Genomic DNA, 20,633 nt, shown 5'->3' with positions numbered 1-20,633 from the left:
CAACAGGACTTGGCGCCTGCACACAGCGCAAAATCTACCCGTGCCTGGTTTACGGACCATGGTATTTCTGTTCTAAATTGGCCCGCCAACTCCCCTGACCTTAGCCCCATAGAAAATCTGTGGGGTATTGTGAAAAGGAAGATGCAGAATGCCACACCCAAAAACGCAGAAGAGTTGAAGGCCACTATCAGAGCAACCTGGGCTCTCATAACACCTGAGCAGTGCCAGAAACTCATCGACTCCATGCCACGCCGCATTAACGCAGTAATTGAGGCAAAAGGAGCTCCAACCAAGTATTGAGTATTGTACATGCTCATATTTTTTATTTTCATACTTTTCAGTTGGCCAACATTTCTAAAAATCCCTTTTTTGTATTAGCCTTAAGTAATATTCTAATTTTGTGACACACGGAATTTTGTATTTTCATTTGTTGCCACTTCAAATCATCAAAATTAAATGAAATAAACATTTGAATGCATCAGTCTGTGTGCAATGAATAAATATAATGTACAAGTTACACCTTTTGAATGCAATTACTGAAATAAATCAAGTTTTTCAAAATATTCTAATTTACTGGCTTTTACCTGTATATATATATTTTATTTTATTTTTAATTGATTTTGGCCAAAGGGGGCACATTTTAATTTCTTACACACACTTGTTATTTCATATGTTGACCAGAGGGAGAGCACTTTTAAAAGCAACACACAGTCAATTTGAAAAATACCTCAATATCGGGACCACCCTCATGTCGACCAGCAGGGGTGCAAATGAGACATTGTCTATTGGGACCATGATTTATGTCATCACTTGTTCACACCTCCTCATATGGACGATACTTTTCCTTCTTCGTGTCTCCAGAAGAGTAGAACTACAAGAACACACACAGTTGAGCGCCATCTAGCGGTTGAATGGTAAATAACATGTTGTGTTATTTGCCACTTGAAGTTGTTGACCATTCAAATCAAGAAGGTGTTTTTGTGACAGTCGGCGCAGGTTCGATTCCCAATGAAAAAAAGTGTCAAACCCCGAAGCAAATGCTGATTTAAAGCGAATATTACAAATATTAGCTTTCTGTTTACTGGTCACTAGTCAAGATGACTTTGATTCTGATGTTTCCACACAAAAATAACTTGGTTTGTCTCATGCCATTCATGTCGCAGTCAAACGTGAAAACAAGTCACCTCCGACACTGAATCCTAAGTTTTCATCACGCTGGTATCGAGCTGATACTGACAGTCCAACTTGGTATCACTCACGGTCGACATCTGGCTGGCTGCGCGGGTCCCGAAGCTGTGACGTCACATTCCCGCGCCGCCTGTGCTGCTTTCAAGAGTCTGCGCGCACAATGAGTCCCATCGAGGTAAACTTGCTTTCCCTCATACTCAATATGTTGATTATTTTGTCTATCTACGTCTTTATTTTGTCTATCTGCGCTTTTATTTTGTCTATCTACGATTTTATTTTGTCTATCTAAGCTTTTATTTTGTCTATCTACGACTTTATTTTGTCTATCTACGACTTTATTTTGTCTATCTGCGCTTTTATTTTGTCTAGCTACGACTTTATTTTGTCTATCTGCGCTTTTATTTTGTCTAGCTACGACTTTATTTTGTCTATCTGCGCTTTCATTTTGTCTATCTACGATTTTATTTTGTCTATCTGCGCTTTTATTTTGTCTAGCTACGACTTTATTTTGTCTATCTGCGCTTTCATTTTGTCTACCTACGACTTTATTTTGTCTATCTGCGCTTTTATTTTGTCTAGCTACGACTTTATTTTGTCTATCTGCGCTTTTATTTTGTCTAGCTACGACTTTATTTTGTCTATCTGCGCTTTTATTTTGTCTAGCTACGACTTTATTTTGTCTATCTGCGCTTTCATTTTGTCTATCTACGATTTTATTTTGTCTATCTAAGCTTTTATTTTGTCTACCTACGACTTTATTTTGTCTATCTACGCTTTTATTTTGTCTAGCTACGACTTTATTTTGTCTATCTGCGCTTTTATTTTGTCTAGCTACGCCTTTACTTTGTGTATCTACACCTTTACTTTGTCTATCTATGCCTTTACTTTGTCTATTTACACCTTTATTTGTCTATTTGTGTGTTTACTTTGTCCATCTACGCTTTTATTTTGTCTATCTGTGTGTTTACTTTGTCTATCTACGCCTTTATTTTGTCTATCTACACTTTTGTTGTCTATCTACGCCTTTGCTTTATCTATGCTTTTATTTTGTCTATCTACGCTTTTATGTTGTCTATCTACGCCTTTACTTTATCTACGCTTTTATTTTGTTTACTGTGTATCTATGCCTTTACTTTGTGTATTTGTGTGTGTACTTTGTGTATTTGTGTGTTTACTTTGTCCATCTACGCTTTTATTTTGTGTATCTGTGTGTTTACTTTGTGTATCTACGCCTTTACTTTGTCTATCTACGCCTTTATTTTGTCTATTTACGCTTTTATTTTGTCTATGTACGCCTTTACTTTGTGTATTTGTGTGTACTTTGTATCTGTGTGTTTACTTTGTCAATCTACGCTTTTATTTTGTGTATCTGTGTGTTTACTTTGTCTATCTACGCTTTTATTTTGTGTATCTGTGTGTTTTACTTTACTGTGTGTGTTACTTTGTGTATTTGTGTGTTTACTTTGTCTATCTACGCTTTTATTTTGTCTATCTACGCTTTTACTTTGTCTATCTGCGCCTTTATTTTGTCTATCTATGCTTTTATTTTGTCTATCTACGCCTTTACTTTGTGTATTTGTGTGTGTGTACTTTGTATCTGTGTTTACTTTGTCAATCTACGCTTTTATTTTGTGTATCCGTGTTTACTTTGTCTATCTACGCTTTTATTTTGTCTATCTACGCCTTTACTTTGTCTATCTATGCCTTTATTTTGTCTATCTACGCTTTTATATTGTCTATCTACGCTTTTATTTTGTTTACTTTGTGTATCTACGCCTTTATTTTGTCTATTTACGCTTTTATTTTGTCTATCTACGCCTTTACTTTGTGTATTTGTGTGTGTACTTTGTCCATCTACGCTTTTATTTTGTGTATTTGTCTATCTACGCCTTTATTTTGTCTATTTGTGTGTTTACTTTGTGTATCTACGCGTTTATATTGTGTATCTTTGGAAATAGACATGATTGTGTTAGGACAAAAGCTGCACTCGTACTAGAAGTCGGCTTTGCACGCTACTTTGTCAACAAATATCCATCCATTTTCTACCGCTTGTCCCTCTCGGAGTCGCGGGGGGTGCTGGAGCCTATCTCAGCTATGTAGTACAATATGATGACTATGTAGTACAATATCATGACTATGTAGTACAATATGACAAGTATGTAGTACAATATCATGAATATGTAGTAAACTATGAAGAGTATGTAGTACAATATGATGACTATGTAGTACAATATGACATGTAGTACAATATCATGAATATGTAGTAAACTATGAAGAGTATGTAGCACAATATGATGACTATGTAGTACAATATGACAAGTATGTAGTACAATATCATGAATATGTAGTAAACTATGAAGCGTATGTAGTAGAATGAGTAGTAAAATATCATGAATGTGTAGTAAAATATGACAAATATGTAGTAAAATATGACATGTAGTAAAATATGAATGTGGTAAAGTATAAAGAGTATGGAGTAAAATGTGACAATATGTAGTAAAAGATCATGAATATGTAGTAAAATATGAATATGCAGTAAACTATGAAGAGTATGTAGTAAAATATGAGCAGTAAAATATGAAGAGTATGTAGTCGAGTATGAAGAGTATGTAGTCAAATATGAAGAGTATGTAGTCGAGTATGAAGAGTATGTAGTCGAGTATGAAGAGTATGTAGTCGAGTATGAAGAGTATGTAGTCGAGTATGAAGAGTATGTAGTCGAGTATGAAGAGTACGTAGTCGAGTATGAAGAGTACGTAGTCGAGTATGAAGAGTACGTAGTCGAGTATGAAGAGTACGTAGTCGAGTATGAAGAGTACGTAGTCGAGTATGTAGTAGAGTAGGAAGAGTATGTAGTCGAGTATGTAGTCGAGTATGAAGAGTATGTAGTCGAGTATGAAGAGTATGTAGTCAAATATGAAGAGTATGTAGTCGAGTATGAAGAGTATGTAGTCGAGTATGAAGAGTATGTAGTCGAGTATGAAGAGTATGTAGTCGAGTATGTAGTCAAATATGAAGAGTATGTAGTCGAGTATGAAGAGTATGTAGAGTATGTAGTCGAGTATGAAGAGTATGTAGTCAAATATGAAGAGTATGAAGTCGAGTATGTAGTCGAGTATGAAGAGTACGTAGTCAAGTATGAAGTGGAGTATGTCTGCTTGGTCCACAGCTCCTGCACATGTCCGTCTTCTCCCAAAGTTTTTCGCCGTGCGGACGATTTCTGGCGGCAGGAAACAACTATGGGGAGATTGCCGTCTTCAGGTGAGGCTGTAGGTGCACACCACACCTTGAGGCTGTAGGTGCACACCACACCGTGAGGCTGTAGGTGCACACCACACCGTGAGGCTGTAGGTGCACACCACACCTTGAGGCTGTAGGTGCACACCACACCTTGAGGCTGTAGGTGCACACCACACCTTGAGGCTGTAGGTGCACACCACACCTTGAGTGAGGTGTGCTGACCATAGGGTTGTGCTGTCAGTTTGTGTGCAGCGTTGAGTCCGGACGCGTCAGAGGTGGCCCGCAAAGCGCTTTTAACCTTTACAGGTGAGGTTTGACTCTGTTGCTAATCCACCTTGGCCAGCGTGACCTCGCCCAACTCTGGTCCCGCAGCTCACAGGGGTCCGGTCTTCTGCCTGGTGTCTGTGGGCGGACAACTGCTGAGCAGCGGCGATGGCGAGATCAGCGCCTGGAACTGGGCGGAGCTCATCAAGAAGGTAGAGCGAGATGGCGGCATGGCGCCGACACCACGCGACTGACGGTCTGGTCTTGTTGTGTCCTCCTGCAGAACGTGAAGGCGGTCTGGACCAAGAGACCCCAGCATGAGTGAGTCTGGAAGTGGACCAATCACAAGCTGCCAACAAGTCACATGCTCTCTTCTTGTAGCTTCAGGTCCAGCATGGAGATCCCCGAGATCAACGCCATGGTCGTCAACCCCCGGGTGAGTGACGCACGCCATGTTTGTGGTCTCCATGACGACAATCACCGTGTGTGTGTGTGTGTGCGTGACAGGACAACAGTCTGCTGGTGGGCGGCGGCGACAACATTCACGTCCTGGACCTGGAGCACGGCGTCTTCAAGGTGGTCAGGTGACGTCACGCCGGGGTCAGGTTGAGTGGGCGTTAACTCCTCATTGGTCCGCAGTGCGTCTTCCGCGGCCACTCGGACTACGTGCACTGTCTGAGCGTGCGGGAGCGTGACGGCGAGGTCTTGTCAGGCGGCGAGGACGGCACCGTGAGGATGTGGGGTGAGTGGCGGCGGCGGCCATATTGTAGCCAAGCTGAGGTGTGACGAGTGTGTGGGTGTGTCCAGACAGCAGGGCGGGGGAGTGCGTTCACTGCGTGGACGTGCACAAGTACCAGGTAAGACACGTGTCGCTAGCACCTTAGCATGCTAGCTCACAAGTTGCTGTGCTTGCAGAAATGCGCCCGGCCTCAGTTTGGAAAGTGGATCAGCTGTTTGACCACAGACTCTGACTGGATGGTAAGACTAAGACTCGTCCTCCTCTTCCCGACATTGTCTTGCCTAACTTTGCGAGGGCGCAGCTTTGCGGCGGCGCACCTTTCCTGTCCCTCTGGCACCTGCGCTCGCTGACGCCAACCTCCATCTTCCCGCTGAGCGGCTGCCAGAGACAAGTCAGCTTCTACCAGGACATGGTGAGCACGCCGCCGCTGCGCACGCGCGCGTGCACGTCTAACGCCGCGGCCTCCACAGATCCTGGCGGCCGGCGAAGGCGCGTTCGTGTCTCACTGCCTGCTGGGCGGGGAAGTCAAGGCTCAGATTCCGTGTCGGCCTCACAACGTCAACAGCCTGCAGCTCAACAGCGGCGAGCACCAGGTGAGTGCGCCCGCCGGCCACGCCCCCTGGGACCCCGCGTGACGCCCGTGTGTTGCAGGTGCTGACGGCGGCGGGAAGCAGCCAGCACGTGGACGTCTTCACCAACGTGTCCTACAGAGCCTTCTCACTCAGCTTCTGAACTTTGCAAGCAATAAAATGTTTCCTGCGTGTGAAGTCAACCTTTTATTCAAGTGAGAAAAGACAAAGTGGGCGGGGCTTAGGCGGCCAGCAGACAGGCCTGCCGCACGCTGTGCGCCCAGGTGTTGAGTACCTCGGTCAGCGAGTGTTTGTCGGGCAGCTGCAGCAGCTTGGACGCCATGTTGCTGTGCACCGTCTGCAGGAAGTTGTTGGCGCCTGCCGCACAAACACAGGAAGTCACATGGCGCCGCCACCGGCAGAAGCGAGGGCGACTCACCGTACTGCTCGCCGTCGTCGTCCCAGTGTGGACTCTGGTCGGGATAGTCGGCGGGCACGCTGAGCTGCAGAGGAGGCACGCTGGGGAGGTTCTTGTCCTCTGTGAGGGACGGGAGCCATCAGCCGGAGAAAAGAAGTCTCACCTGGTCGCCACGGCGACGACGCCTCACCCAGTCGGCACAGCAGGTGCACGGTGCCGTTGTTGCTGCAGTGGGCCGGGTCCAAGTGGACCAGGAACTTGATGTCCAGGCGAGCCACCTCCCCCTGCAGGATGTTTGGCACCGTCTGGCGCTCGTCGTCCTCCTGCTTCCTCTTTCGCACCGACACGTTGGGGCCGCTGAAACACACGGTGCACAGGTGAGGCCGAAACACACGGTGCGCAGGTGAGGCCGAAACACACGGTGCGCAGGTGAGGCCGAAACACACGGTGCGCAGGTGAGGCCGAAACACACGGTGCGCAGGTGAGGCCGAAACACACGGTGCGCAGGTGAGGCCGAAACACACGGTGCACAGGTGAGGACGAAACACACGGTGCACAGGTGAGGCCGAAACACACGGTGCGCAGGTGAGGCCGAAACACACGGTGCGCAGGTGAGGCCGAAACACACGGTGCACAGGTGAGGCCGAAACACACGGTGCACAGGTGAGGCCGAAACACACGGTGCGCAGGTGAGGCCGAAACACACGGTGCGCAGGTGAGGCCGAAACACACAGTGCAAAGGCATACCCAGGGCCGGCCCGTGGCATAGGCCGTATAGGCAAATGCTAAGGGCGCCGTCCACCAGGGGGCGCCACGCCAGTGCCACAAATGTTGGAGAAAAAATAAATAAAATAAAAGTTGGTACTATTATTTCTAAATACAAAAAATAATCCCACGTTAATTAAAATGCAAAGTAAAGCCTATTTAATAGAAATATTATTTGTTACAACATCCCCCCCCCCCCACCGGGGGGAACCCCCCGCACGGTACGCCCCCTCCCTTCCCATATCATGACTCTTTTTGGACGTCACCACATCAAAAAATCAACACAAGATGTCAAAACGGCCAAAACTGTCAGGTGCCCAGGGAAGAAAAAAGAGAAAAGAAGAGGAGGAGAAAAGAGAAAAGACAGAGGTAGCAGGTAGGTAACGTTAGCCTACATGAAATGATTTGTCTGTTACAGAATGTGATAGTAACCTGGCTTTTTAGCATTAAGCTAATGTTACATGATTCGGCAATTGCTAATCTATAATCTGTTTTAACGTCGGGTTAATATTGTGGAGGGGGCTAAATTGTTATGGAAAATAATAATGTAACGTTAGGTAATTACAGTACTCCCACCTTACATTCCTTAGGGACAATTGTATTAGATCTTTTAAGCAGGTGTTTTTTGTTTACATTGTTATTGCCTTCTGGTTAGCTAATGTTTGCCCTGCAGGTAATAGTCACTTTTCCACCCCTTTATATATTAGATATAGTTGTAAGTAAAAAAAAAAGGTCAAAGACAAAGCTATTCGGTTTCTTGTGAGTATATACACTTCACTGCCGATGTGGGGGGGCGCCACCTAAAATCTTGCCTAGGGCGCCAGATTGATTAGGGCCGGGCCTGGGCATACCTGCCAACTTTTGAAATCAGAAAAACCTAGTAGCCAGGGTCCAGGACAAAGTCCTGGTGGACGGTTCAGGGCTTCGCCCCCCCGACGCAAAATGATTATTAGCATTCAGACAGGTTAAAATGTTGCTAAAACCATCACTTTTCTATCAGTCACAGTGACTTTTCAAAACAAAAATATTACAGCAAAAATCATATGGGTTGATTGACATGTTTATTCTGTAAGCTAACTTCAATAGTTTGAAATTATTTTTGACAGTTAATGCCAGTTATCCTGTCAACCTTTCACAAGACTTCAATTTGTTAATTGAAAGTATAAACAGTATAAACACTTTTTACAGTAAACAAATGGTAAAACAGTACTAAACAATTCCATTAAAAAAAAAATTGGTGTCATTATTAACTTTCTGTCCAAGCTTGTATAATCTACTGCCTTGTTCAATTGTAAAAAATATTCTGTGCCTAAAATTCACATTCTATCACAATTATCATACTGTAAACATGGTAAGCTAACTTCATTAAAATTAATAGTCCTGTCAACAGCATGGAATTACAATTCAAATGTAGTTTTTTTGTAAGCCTTTCAAAAGAATTCAAAATATGAAAAATTCATGAAAATTAATTTAAGCCATCAGACACTTGAAAAGTGGCACATCACATCTCTAATGTACCGTATTTTCCGCACTATTAGCCGCACCTAAAAACCACAAATTTACTCAAAAGCTGACAGTGCGGCTTATAACCCGGTGCGCTTTATATATGGATTAATATTAAGATTCATTTTCATAAAGTTTCGGTCTCGCAACTACGGTAAACAGCCGCCATCTTTTTTCCCCGTAGAAGAGGAAGTGCTTCTTCTTCTACGCAAGCAACCGCCAAGGTAAGCACCCGCCCCCATAGAACAGGAAGCGCTTCTTCTACTGTAAGCAACCACCAGCCCGCGTAGAAGAAGAAGAAGCGCGCGGATATTACGTTTCATTTCCTTTGTGTGTTTACATCTGTAAAGACCACAAAATGGCTCCTACTAAGCGACAGGTTTCCGGTTCATGAAAAGACGCAATCTCTCCATCCGCACACGGACTACTATTTCACAGCAACTGCCTAAAGACTTTCAAGAAAAGCTGGCTACTTTCCGTGCATATTGTAAAAACAAGATAGCTGAAAAAAAGATCCGGCCAGAGAACATTATCAACATGGACGAGGTTCCACTGACTTTTGATATTCCTGTGAACCGCACTGTGGATACAACGGGAGCACGTACGGTGAATATTCGCACCACAGGGAATGAGAAGTCATCCTTCACTGTGGTTCTAGCTTGCCATGCTAATGGCCAGAAACTTCCACCCATGGTGATATTCAAAAGGAAGACCTTGCCAAAAGAGACCTTTCCAGCCGGCGTCATCATAAAAGCTAACTCGAAGGGATGGATGGATGAAGAAAAGATGAGCGAGTGGTTAAGGTAAGTTTAAGTTTACGCGAAGAGGCCGGGTGGCTTTTTTCACGCAGCTCCGTCCATGTTGATATACGACTCCATGCGCGCCCACATCACGCTGGTTTTTAATATATTATTAAAGTTTGACTGACCTATCTGACTGTTTTTTTGACATTCCTTTAGCGCAGTTAGATGCGGCTTACAACACGGGGCGGCTTATAGGTGGACAAAGTTTTGAAATATGCCGTTCATTGAAGGCGGGGCTTATAACCCAGGGCGGCTTATGGTGCGGAAAATACGGTAATCATTTGAACTTTTCAACAGAAATAGCACTGCAAAAATATTAAGGACATACTTCTGTATTTTGGTAGTTATGCTGTCAACATTTAACAAGATTTCTTCAACTTGGACTTGAAAGCATAAATAGTATAAACACTTTTAACAGTATAACAGTACTAAACAATTCCAATCGATAACATTGGTGTCATTACCTTTTTGTGGCTAAAATCCAGATTTAGCAACGGCATTAGACTTGTGTTTTTTTGTCCCAACGTGGTCTTTTACATCGCTAATTCCTCCGTGTCCGATCGAAAAATCTTGTCTGCACAAGGTGCAATTCGCGTAGTTTTCACCCTTTTTGGAACGGATAATTATTCCCGGATAGGCTTTTGAATATTCTTCACGGAATGACTGCAGTTTTCTTTTCGGTTTAAGACTCGTTTGCGATTTTTCTCCGGCTGATTCCATGATCGTTCGCTCGTTTGGAAACAATGGCAACTGGTGCCTCGTGCTTGGCAGCGGTGCTATAAATAGCCACGCGCATGGCATTCGGAATGGCTCGATAGGAAGTTACGGGAAGCAGTGTCGATTGTCATTGTTGTTATGCGATTTCGTGAATAAAACTTTAAAAAAAAAATTTTTTTTTTTTAATTAATGAAAAAACATATTTTTTATCACTGCAACCGTAACCCGGAATAGGTTGATGAAAACCGTACTAATTACGGGAAAACTGGAGTAGTTGGCAGGTATGCACAGGTGAGGCCGAAACACACGGTGCACAGGTGAGGCCGACCCCGGGGAGGCGGGTGCTGTCGCGGGTCAGGGACACTTACACGATTGGCGGGCCGTGAATGGCCGTCATGGCGGGGGCGAAGGTGCGGTGCAGCGAGTGGTTGAAGACGGGCGAGCGCAGGTTGGCCATAACGGCGTCCAGCAGAGGCTGACACAGGTACTGCTGCTTGGTGGCCAGCGGGGGAGGCGGTGTTGGCTGACAGGAACACACACACACATTTATATATTTCCATATATATAAAACTAATGAAATATATTTATATATAAATAACATACAAATATGTATTTAAATATATACAGGTAAAAGCCAGTAAATTAGAATATTTTGAAAAACTTGATTTATTTCAGTAATTGCATTCAAAAGGTGTAACTTGTACATTATATTTATTCATTGCACACAGACTGATGCATTCAAATGTTTATTTCATTTAATTTTGATGATTTGAAGTGGCAACAAATGAAAATCCAAAATTCCGTGTGTCACAAAATTAGAATATTACTTAAGGCTAATACAAAAAAGGGATTTTTAGAAATGTTGGCCAACTGAAAAGTATGAAAATGAAAAATATGAGCATGTACAATACTCAATACTTGGTTGGAGCTCCTTTTGCCTCAATTACTGCGTTAATGCGGCGTGGCATGGAGTCGATGAGTTTCTGGCACTGCTCAGGTGTTATGAGAGCCCAGGTTGCTCTGATAGTGGCCTTCAACTCTTCTGCGTTTTTGGGTCTGGCATTCTGCATCTTCCTTTTCACAATACCCCACAGATTTTCTATGGGGCTAAGGTCAGGGGAGTTGGCGGGCCAATTTAGAACAGAAATACCATGGTCCGTAAACCAGGCACGGGTAGATTTTGCGCTGTGTGCAGGCGCCAAGTCCTGTTGGAACTTGAAATCTCCATCTCCATAGAGCAGGTCAGCAGCAGGAAGCATGAAGTGCTCTAAAACTTGCTGGTAGACGGCTGCGTTGACCCTGGATCTCAGGAAACAGAGTGGACCGACACCAGCAGATGACATGGCACCCCAAACCATCACTGATGGTGGAAACTTTACACTAGACTTCAGGCAACGTGGATCCTGTGCCTCTCCTGTCTTCCTCCAGACTCTGGGACCTCGATTTCCAAAGGAAATGCAAAATTTGCATGGTTGGGTGATGGTTTGGGGTGCCATGTCATCTGCTGGTGTCGGTCCACTCTGTTTCCTGAGATCCAGGGTCAACGCAGCCATCTACCAGCAAGTTTTAGAGCACTTCATGCTTCCTGCTGCTGACCTGCTCTATGGAGATGGAGATTTCAAGTTCCAACAGGACTTGGCGCCTGCACACAGCGCAAAATCTACCCGTGCCTGGTTTACGGACCATGGTATTTCTGTTCTAAATTGGCCCGCCAACTCCCCTGACCTTAGCCCCATAGAAAATCTGTGGGGTATTGTGAAAAGGAAGATGCAGAATGCCAGACCCAAAAACGCAGAAGAGTTGAAGGCCACTATCAGAGCAACCTGGGCTCTCATAACACCTGAGCAGTGCCAGAAACTCATCGACTCCATGCCACGCCGCATTAACGCAGTAATTGAGGCAAAAGGAGCTCCAACCAAGTATTGAGTATTGTACATGCTCATATTTTTCATTTTCATACTTTTCAGTTGGCCAACATTTCTAAAAATCCCTTTTTTGTATTAGCCTTAAGTAATATTCTAATTTTATGACACACGGAATTTTGGATTTTCATTTGTTGCCACTTCAAATCATCAAAATTAAATGAAATAAACATTTGAATGCATCAGTCTGTGTGCAATGAATAAATATAATGTACAAGTTACACCTTTTGAATGCAATTACTGAAATAAATCAAGTTTTACAAAATATTCTAATTTACTGGCTTTTACCTGTATATGAATATTTAGAGTCCTACTGTTGAACAGTGATTGGTGAAGATGAATCACAGGTTATTTGCTTGCATAAATAAGAGAATACTCCAATATTTGGATACAAATGTAATGTCCTACAGGACGTTTGATGAAAACGTAAGTACAGTAAGTACAGTAAGAACTAAGAGCACATTTAGTACCTGCAATATTAATATTCATAGGCAACTTTACATTTACTCTTCTTACTTGAACCAGTTTCAACTAATGTAAGCCATTTTTCATTTTGTTGGCGATGTGCTATTATTGTGAAGGTGGAAGTGTGTGAGAGAGAAGGAGCCAATGGGGGCTGGAACCTACTCCGCCGCACTGAGGACAGTACAACCTGGACAGGTGACCACCTGAGAAACCATCCCACCTTTTGTCTTCACTTGATTTAATAATCTGTAATATTGCTAGATGATGTCGACACACATGATATCATAGTCAACACCACTATATTTCACAAAGTGGTTATGACAATACTGCCATGATGTCAATATCAACACACATGATATCATAGTCAACACCACTACTATATTTCACAGTTAAGACAATATGTCGTGCCTTTCTTATTCTCTGCACCTGTCAGGCGAAGCACAGGGCATCTTCTTAGGCTCAGCCCCGCCCCGTGGTGCGTGTTTCTTTGATGACACACTTTGACATGCATTAACTTTTTTATATGTACGGTATATATATCCATCCGTTTTCTACCGCTTGTCCCTTTTGTGGTGGCGGGGGGTGCTGGAGCCTATCTCAGCTGCATTCGGGCGGATATATATATATATATAAATAAATAAATATGGCGACTTCCGAGTGCTGCTTTGGCCAGTGACTGCATGTGGTGATTGATAAAGATCTCCTTCAGTACATGTGACCACACCCACACTTGTTGTTTTATAGTAATATTGTTATACACCAGAGGAACCTTCTTATATTCATACTATCAACTGTGAGTTCTACTACTAATACTGCATGTATAGCGGTACTGTGAGTACGACTACTAATAATGCATGTATAGAGGTACTGTGAGTACTAATACTGCATGTACATTGGTACTGTGAATACAACTACTAATACTGCATGTATAGAGGTACTGTGAGTACTAATACTGCATGTATAGAGGTACTGTGAGCACTACAACTGCATGTACATTGGTACTGTGAATACAACTACTAATACTGCATGTATAGAGGTACTGTGAGTACTAATACTGCATGTATAGAGGTACTGTGAGTACTAATACTGTGAGTATTAATACTGTATGTATAGAGGTACTGTGAGTACTACTACTAATACTGCATGTATATAGAGGTACTGTGAGTACAACTACTAATAATGCATGTATAGAGGTACTGTGAGTACTAATACTGCATGTACATTGGTACTGTGAGTACAACTACTAATACTGCATGTATTGAGGTACTGTGAGTACTAATACTGCATGTATAGAGGTACTAGCTGTGAGTACAACTACTAAAACTGCATGTATAGAGATACTGTGAGTACTAATACTGCATGTATAGAGGTACTGTGAGTATTAATACTGTATGTATAGAGGTACTGTGAGTACTACTACTAATACTGCATGTATAGAGGTACTGTGAGTACAACTACTAATACTGCATGTATAGAGGTACTGTGAGTACTAAAACTGCATGTATAGAGGCACTGTAACTATTAATACTGCATGTATAGGGGTACTGTGAGTATTAATACTGCATGTATAGCGGCACTGTAACTATTAATACTGCATGTATAGGGGTACTGTGAGTATTAATACTGTATGTATAGCGGTACTGTGAGTATTAATACTGCATGCATAGAGGTACTGTGAGTATTAATACTGCACATATAGAGGCACTGAGTATTAATACTGCACGTATGGAGGTACTGTGAGTATTAATACTGCACGTGTAGAGGCACTGTGAGTATTAATACTGCATGTACAGAGGTAATGTGAGTACTAATACTGCATGTATAGAGGTACTGTGAGTACTAATACTGCATGTATAGAGGTACTGTGAGTACTAATACTGCATGTATAGAGGTACTGTGAGTATTTATACGGCATGTATAGCGGTACTGTGAGTACTAATACGGCATGTATAGAGGTACTGTGAGTACTAAAACTGCATGTATAGAGGTACTGTGAGTATTAATACTGCATGTATAGAGGTACTATGAGTATTAATACTGCATGTATAGAGGTACTGTGAGTACTAATACTGCATGTATAGAGGTACTGTGAGTATTAATACTGCATGTATAGAGGTACTGTGAGTATTAATACTGCATGTATAGCGGTACTGTGAGTACTACTACTAATACTGCATGTATATTGGTACTGTGAGTACTAATACTGCATGTATAGAGGTACTGTGAGTATTAATACTGCATGTATAGAGGTACTGTGAGTACTACTACTAATACTTCTCACCACGGCCATGTCGTTCTTCAACTTCTCCAGAGCGATCTCACACTTCTGCAGCGTCTTCAGAGGACACCTGAACATCAAGAGGGGGGGGGGGGGGGGGGGGGGGGGTGTTGTTGCCGTGGTGACGAGGTGAAAGGTCATGTGGTCACCTGGTGTTGGGGTCAGTCAGGATGTTGAGGAGAGATTTCATCTTGCTGAGATCCTTCTTGCGTTCTGATGCAAACACACAAGATTGCTGAACAGGAAGTAGCGCGGCGTGCTGGCCGTTGGCTCCGCCCCCACCCACCTTCGTTCTTGTCGATCTTGTTGATCATCCTGCGGAGAGGCTCGATGTATTTGGACAGTTGCTTCAGCTTCTCCATGTACTGCTGGTCCTCCTGGGACGCCGCGCCCGCCGGACTCATCACGGAGGTGGGGTTTCCTGTGGAGAGGATGGCGGCTCACTGAAGGGTCAAGGGTCAGGTGGCGTGCAGGTGCGTCCTACCTGGAGTGCTGAGCGGGCCCGGAGAGGGGACTCCGTAGTTCTGGGGGGTCCTGGCGGTGGACGGACTTTGCGAGGGTTGGGGCGATGGGCTGGGCTGGAACCCGCCGGGCGACGGCGTGGGGCCCGAGCTGCGGACAGGAAAGGCAAACGACGGCGAAAGGTGGCGAGCGTGCACGGCGACTTGCACACGTACCTGACAGAGTTGGGCTGTGAGGCGGGGGGCTGGGGGGAGGGCTGCGGGGGCGGAGGCATGGACTGGGGATTCTGGACCTGCACCGGCGAAGGCGACGACATCATGGCGTGCTGCTGCACCTGCGGGCATGAAGGCAGTGATGTCACCCAGCCACCTGGCGCGCCACACCACTTACCTGCTGCGTCATCGGCGGGCCCGCCACGGCGGGAGCGGAGGGCGGGCCAGACGGCGCCAGGGTGGGCCGGGGCAGCCGGGCCGGGATCTGCATGCTGGGTCGCACCAGCTACAGGAAACACTTGTGAGCGCCATCAACACTCACCTGTCCTCATGTGACACACACTCACCTGTCCTCATGTGACACACACTCACCTGTCCTCATGTGACACACACTCACCTGTCCTGATGTGGCCGCCATTTGGGCCTGCGCTGCTGCCTGCTGCTGCAGCGCTGCACGGGCCTAACACACGCACACACACACACACACACACACACACACAGGTGTGAGAGACATATACACACACAGGTGTGAGAGACACACACACACACACAGGTGTGAGGGACACACACACACAGGTTTTAAGAGACACAGACACACACACACACACACCCACAGGTGTGAGACACACACACACACACACACACACACACACACACACACAGGTGTGAGAGACACACACACACACAGGTGTGAGAGAAACAAACACACAGGTGTGAGAGAAATACACACACACAGACACAGGTGCGAGAGACACACACACACACACAGGTATGAGACACACACACACACACACACACACACACACACACACAGGTGTGAGAGACACATACACACACACACACACACACAGGTGTGAGAGACACACACACACACACACAGGTGTGAGGGACACACACACAGGTATGAGACACACACACACACACACACACACACACACACACACACACACACACACACACACACACACACACACACACACACACACACACACACACACAGGTGTGAGAGACACACACACACACAGGTGTGAGAGAAACAAACACACAGGTGTGAGAGAAATACACACACACAGACACAGGTGCGAGAGACACACACACACACACAGGTATGAGACACACACACACACACACACACACACACACACACACAGGTGTGAGAGACACATACACACACACACACACACACAGGTGTGAGAGACACACACACACACACACAGGTGTGAGGGACACACACACAGGTATGAGACACACACACACACACACACACACACACACACACACAGGTGTGAGAGACACATACACACACACACACACACAGGTGTGAGAGACACACACACACACACAGGTGTGAGGGACACACACACACACACACACAGGTTTTAAGAGACACAGACACACACACACACACACACACACACGTGTGAGACACACACACGAGTGTGAGACACACACCCACAGGTGTGAGACACACACACACACAGGTGTGAGAGACACACACACACACACAGGTGTGAGAGAAACAAACACACAGGTGTGAGAGAAATACACACACACAGACACAAGTGCGAGAGACACACACACACAAGTATGAGACACACACACACACACACAAGTATGAGACACACACACACACACGCACACACAGGTGTGAGAGACACATACACACACACACACACAGGTGTGAGAGACACACACACACACACACAGGTTTTAAGAGACACAGACACACACACACGCACGTGTGAGACACACACACCCACAGGTGTGAGACACACACACACACACACACACACACACACACACACACACACACACAGGTGTGAGAGAAACAAACACACAGGTGTGAGAGAAATACACACACACAGACACAGGTGCGAGAGACACCCACACACACACACACACACACACACACACACACACAGGTATGAGACACACACACACAGGTGTGAGAGACACATACACACACACACAGGTTTTAAGAGACACAGACACACACACGCACGTGTGAGACACACACACACGAGTGTGAGACACACACACACGAGTGTGAGACACACACACACACACACACACACACAGGTGTGAGAGACACACACACACAGGTGTGAGAGAAACAAACACACAGGTGTGAGAGAAATACACACACACAGACACAGGTGCGAGAGACACACACACACACACACACACACACAGGTATGAGACACACACACCCACACACACGCACACACAGGTGTGAGAGACACATACACACACACATACACACACACACACACAAGGTGTGAGAGACACACACACACAGGTTTTAAGAGACACAGACACACACACGCACGTGTGAGACACACACACACGAGTGTGAGACACACACCCACAGGTGTGAGACACACACACACACACACACACACAGGTGTGAGAGACACACACACAAGTGTGAGAGAAACAAACACACAGGTGTGAGAGAAATACACACACACAGACACAGGTGCGAGAGACACACACACACACACACACACACAGGTAAGAGACACACACACACACACACACACACACACACACACACACACACACACACACACACACACACACACACACACACACACACACACACACACACACACACACACACACACACACACACACACACAGGTATGAGACAGACAGACAGGTGTGAGAGGCGGTGTCACCTGCAGGGCTTGTATCTTGAGGTGGTGCTGCTGCTGGTTGATGGAGGTGATGGGGACGTGCTGAGCAGACATCTGAGTTGTCATGGCGGCCTGCTGCTGCTGCATGGTCTGGTTCTGCATGGTCTGGTTCTGCATGGTCTGGTTCTGCATGGGCTGGTTCTGCTGGACTATGTGCTGGATGGACTGGGCCTGGGCGTGCTGCTGCAGCTGCAACTGCACCATCTGCTGCTGCTGCAGCCTGGACTGATGCATCTGCACACACACCAGGAGACTTCAACCACTTCATCACACATGATCATCCCAGCCTTTCAACAGCTTCAAGTCATCACTTTCCCTTTCTTTGACACCCTGCCATCAGAAGAGTCTCACACTTGGATGGATTCTTCCAACGTTACTTCATGTACAAGTACAAACCCTGTTTCTATATGAGTTGGGAAATTGTGTTTGATGTAAATATAAACGGAATTTGCAAATCCTTTCCAAGCCATATTCAGTTGAATATGCTACAAAGACAACATATTTGATGTTCAAACTCATAAACGTAATTTTTTATTTGCAAATAATAATTAACTTAGAATTTCATGGCTGCAACACGTGCCAAAGTAGTTGGGAAAGGGCATGTTCACCACTGTGTTACATGGCCTTTCCTTTTAACAACACTCAGTAAACGATTGGGAACTGAGGAAACTAATTGTTGAAGCTTTGAAAGTGGAATTCTTTCCCATTCTTGTTTTATGTAGAGCTTCAGTCGTTCAACAGTCCGGGGTCACCGCTGTCGTATTTTACGCTTCATAATGCGCCGCACATTTTCGATGGGAGACAGGTCTGGACTGCAGGCGGGCCAGGGAAGTACCCGCACTCTTTTTTTACGAAGCCACGTTGTTGTAACACGTGCTAAAAGTGGCTTGGCATTGTCTTGCTGAAATAAGCAGGGGCGTCCATGAAAAAGACGGCGCTTAGATGGCAGCATATGTTGTTCCAAAAGCTGTATGTACCTTTCAGCATTAATGGTGCCTTCACAGATGTGTAAGTTACCCATGTCTTGGCCACCAATACACCCCCATACCATCACACATGCTGACTTTTACACTTTCACCCTAGAACAATCCGGATGGTTCTTTTCCTCTTTGGTCCGGAGGACACGACGTCCACAGTTTCCAAAAACAATTTGAAATGTGGACTCGTCAGACCACAGAACACTTTTCCACTTTGTATCAGTCCATCTTAGATGAGCTCAGGCCCAGTGAATAGTTTCTGGGTGTTGTTGATAAATGGCTTTGGCTTTGCATAGTAGAGTTTTAACTTGCACTTACAGATGTAGCGACCAACTGTAGTTACTGACAGTGGTTTTCTGAAGTGTTCCTTAACCCATGTGGTGATATCCTTTACACACTGATGTGGCTTGTTGATGAAGTACCACCTGAGGGATCCAAGGTGTGTAATATCATGGCTTACGTGCAGTGATTTCTCCAGATTCTCTGAACCTTTTGATGATATTACGGAGTGTGGATGGTGAAATCCCTAAATTCCTTGCTTGAGAAATGTTGTTCTTAAACAATTTGCTCAGGCATTTGTTGACAAAGTGGTGACCCTCGCCCCGTCCTTGTTTGTGAATGACTGAGCATTTCATGGAAGCTGCTTTTATACCCAATCATGGCACCCACCTGTTCCCAATTAGCCTGTTCACCTGTGGGATGTTCCAAATAAGTCTTTGATGAGCATTCCTCAACTTTCTCACTCTTTTTTGCCACTTGTGCCAGCTTTTTCGAAACATGTTCCAAATTCCAACTGAGCTAATATTTGCAAAAAAGAAGAAAGTTTGTCAGTGTGAACATGAAATATCTTGTCTTTGCAGTCTATTCAATTGAATATAAGTTGAAAAGGATTTGTTGTATTCTCTTTTTATTTACCATTTACCGTATTTTCCGCACTATAAGGCGCACCTAAAAACCACAAATTTTCTCAAAAGCTGACAGTGCGCCTTTTAACCCGGTGCGCTTTATATATGGATAAATATTAAGATTCATTTTCATAAAGTTTCGGTCTCGCAACTTCGGTAAACAGGCGCCATCTTTTTTCCCGGTAGAACAGGAAGCGCTTCTTCTTCTACGCAAGCAACCGCCAAGGTAAGCACCCGCCCCCATAGAACAGGAAGCGCTTCTTCTTCTACTGTAAGCAACCACCGGCCCGCGTAGAAGAAGAAAAAGCGCGCGGATATTACCATACGTTTCATTTCCTTTGTGTGTTTACATCTGTAAAGACCACAAAATGGCTCCTACTAAGCGACAAGGATCCGGTTCATGAAAAGACGCAATCTCTCCATCCGCACACGGATTACTATTTCACAGCAACTGATATTCCTGTGAACCGCACTGTGGATACAACGGGAGCACGTACGGTGAATATT

The 20,633-nt window shown here is 44.9% G+C and overlaps 3 protein-coding genes across 3 annotated transcripts in view; 1 reads left to right on the top strand and 2 right to left on the bottom strand.

The window, feature by feature from the left end:
- Positions 1-1,506, bottom strand: part of LOC133615374 (zinc finger protein 646) — a 37,524-nt gene extending 36,018 nt beyond the window's left edge. The window contains exon 1 of the mRNA XM_072915732.1: positions 728-1,506. The gene's annotated coding sequence lies outside the window, so the exon portion shown is untranslated. The remainder of the gene's footprint in view (positions 1-727) is intronic.
- thoc6 (THO complex 6) lies at positions 1,233-6,194 on the top strand. The gene is made up of 13 exons (XM_061973929.2): positions 1,233-1,363; positions 4,358-4,449; positions 4,670-4,734; positions 4,801-4,904; positions 4,976-5,013; positions 5,074-5,128; positions 5,200-5,268; positions 5,332-5,434; positions 5,500-5,549; positions 5,608-5,670; positions 5,733-5,843; positions 5,902-6,024; positions 6,083-6,194. Exons 1-13 carry the CDS (start codon positions 1,349-1,351, stop codon positions 6,161-6,163), a joined length of 969 nt encoding a protein of 322 aa, XP_061829913.2. The 5' UTR covers positions 1,233-1,348; the 3' UTR covers positions 6,164-6,194.
- Positions 6,184-20,633, bottom strand: part of med15 (mediator complex subunit 15) — a 19,005-nt gene continuing 4,555 nt past the window's right edge. Inside the window, exons 7-18 of the mRNA XM_072915733.1 lie at positions 18,227-18,478; positions 15,943-16,005; positions 15,724-15,831; positions 15,549-15,667; positions 15,356-15,483; positions 15,158-15,292; positions 15,021-15,084; positions 14,875-14,941; positions 10,575-10,729; positions 6,609-6,775; positions 6,440-6,538; positions 6,184-6,378 (exon numbers count right to left, since the gene is read on the bottom strand). Coding sequence (XP_072771834.1) covers positions 6,242-6,378; positions 6,440-6,538; positions 6,609-6,775; positions 10,575-10,729; positions 14,875-14,941; positions 15,021-15,084; positions 15,158-15,292; positions 15,356-15,483; positions 15,549-15,667; positions 15,724-15,831; positions 15,943-16,005; positions 18,227-18,478 — 1,494 coding nt within the window. The 3' untranslated portion in view covers positions 6,184-6,241. The remainder of the gene's footprint in view (positions 6,379-6,439; positions 6,539-6,608; positions 6,776-10,574; positions 10,730-14,874; positions 14,942-15,020; positions 15,085-15,157; positions 15,293-15,355; positions 15,484-15,548; positions 15,668-15,723; positions 15,832-15,942; positions 16,006-18,226; positions 18,479-20,633) is intronic.

The sequence above is a fragment of the Nerophis lumbriciformis genome, linkage group LG22 (genome assembly GCF_033978685.3).
Source record: "Nerophis lumbriciformis linkage group LG22, RoL_Nlum_v2.1, whole genome shotgun sequence".
NCBI lineage: Eukaryota > Metazoa > Chordata > Actinopteri > Syngnathiformes > Syngnathidae > Nerophis > Nerophis lumbriciformis.
This window is presented reverse-complemented; position numbering and strand designations above follow the sequence as displayed.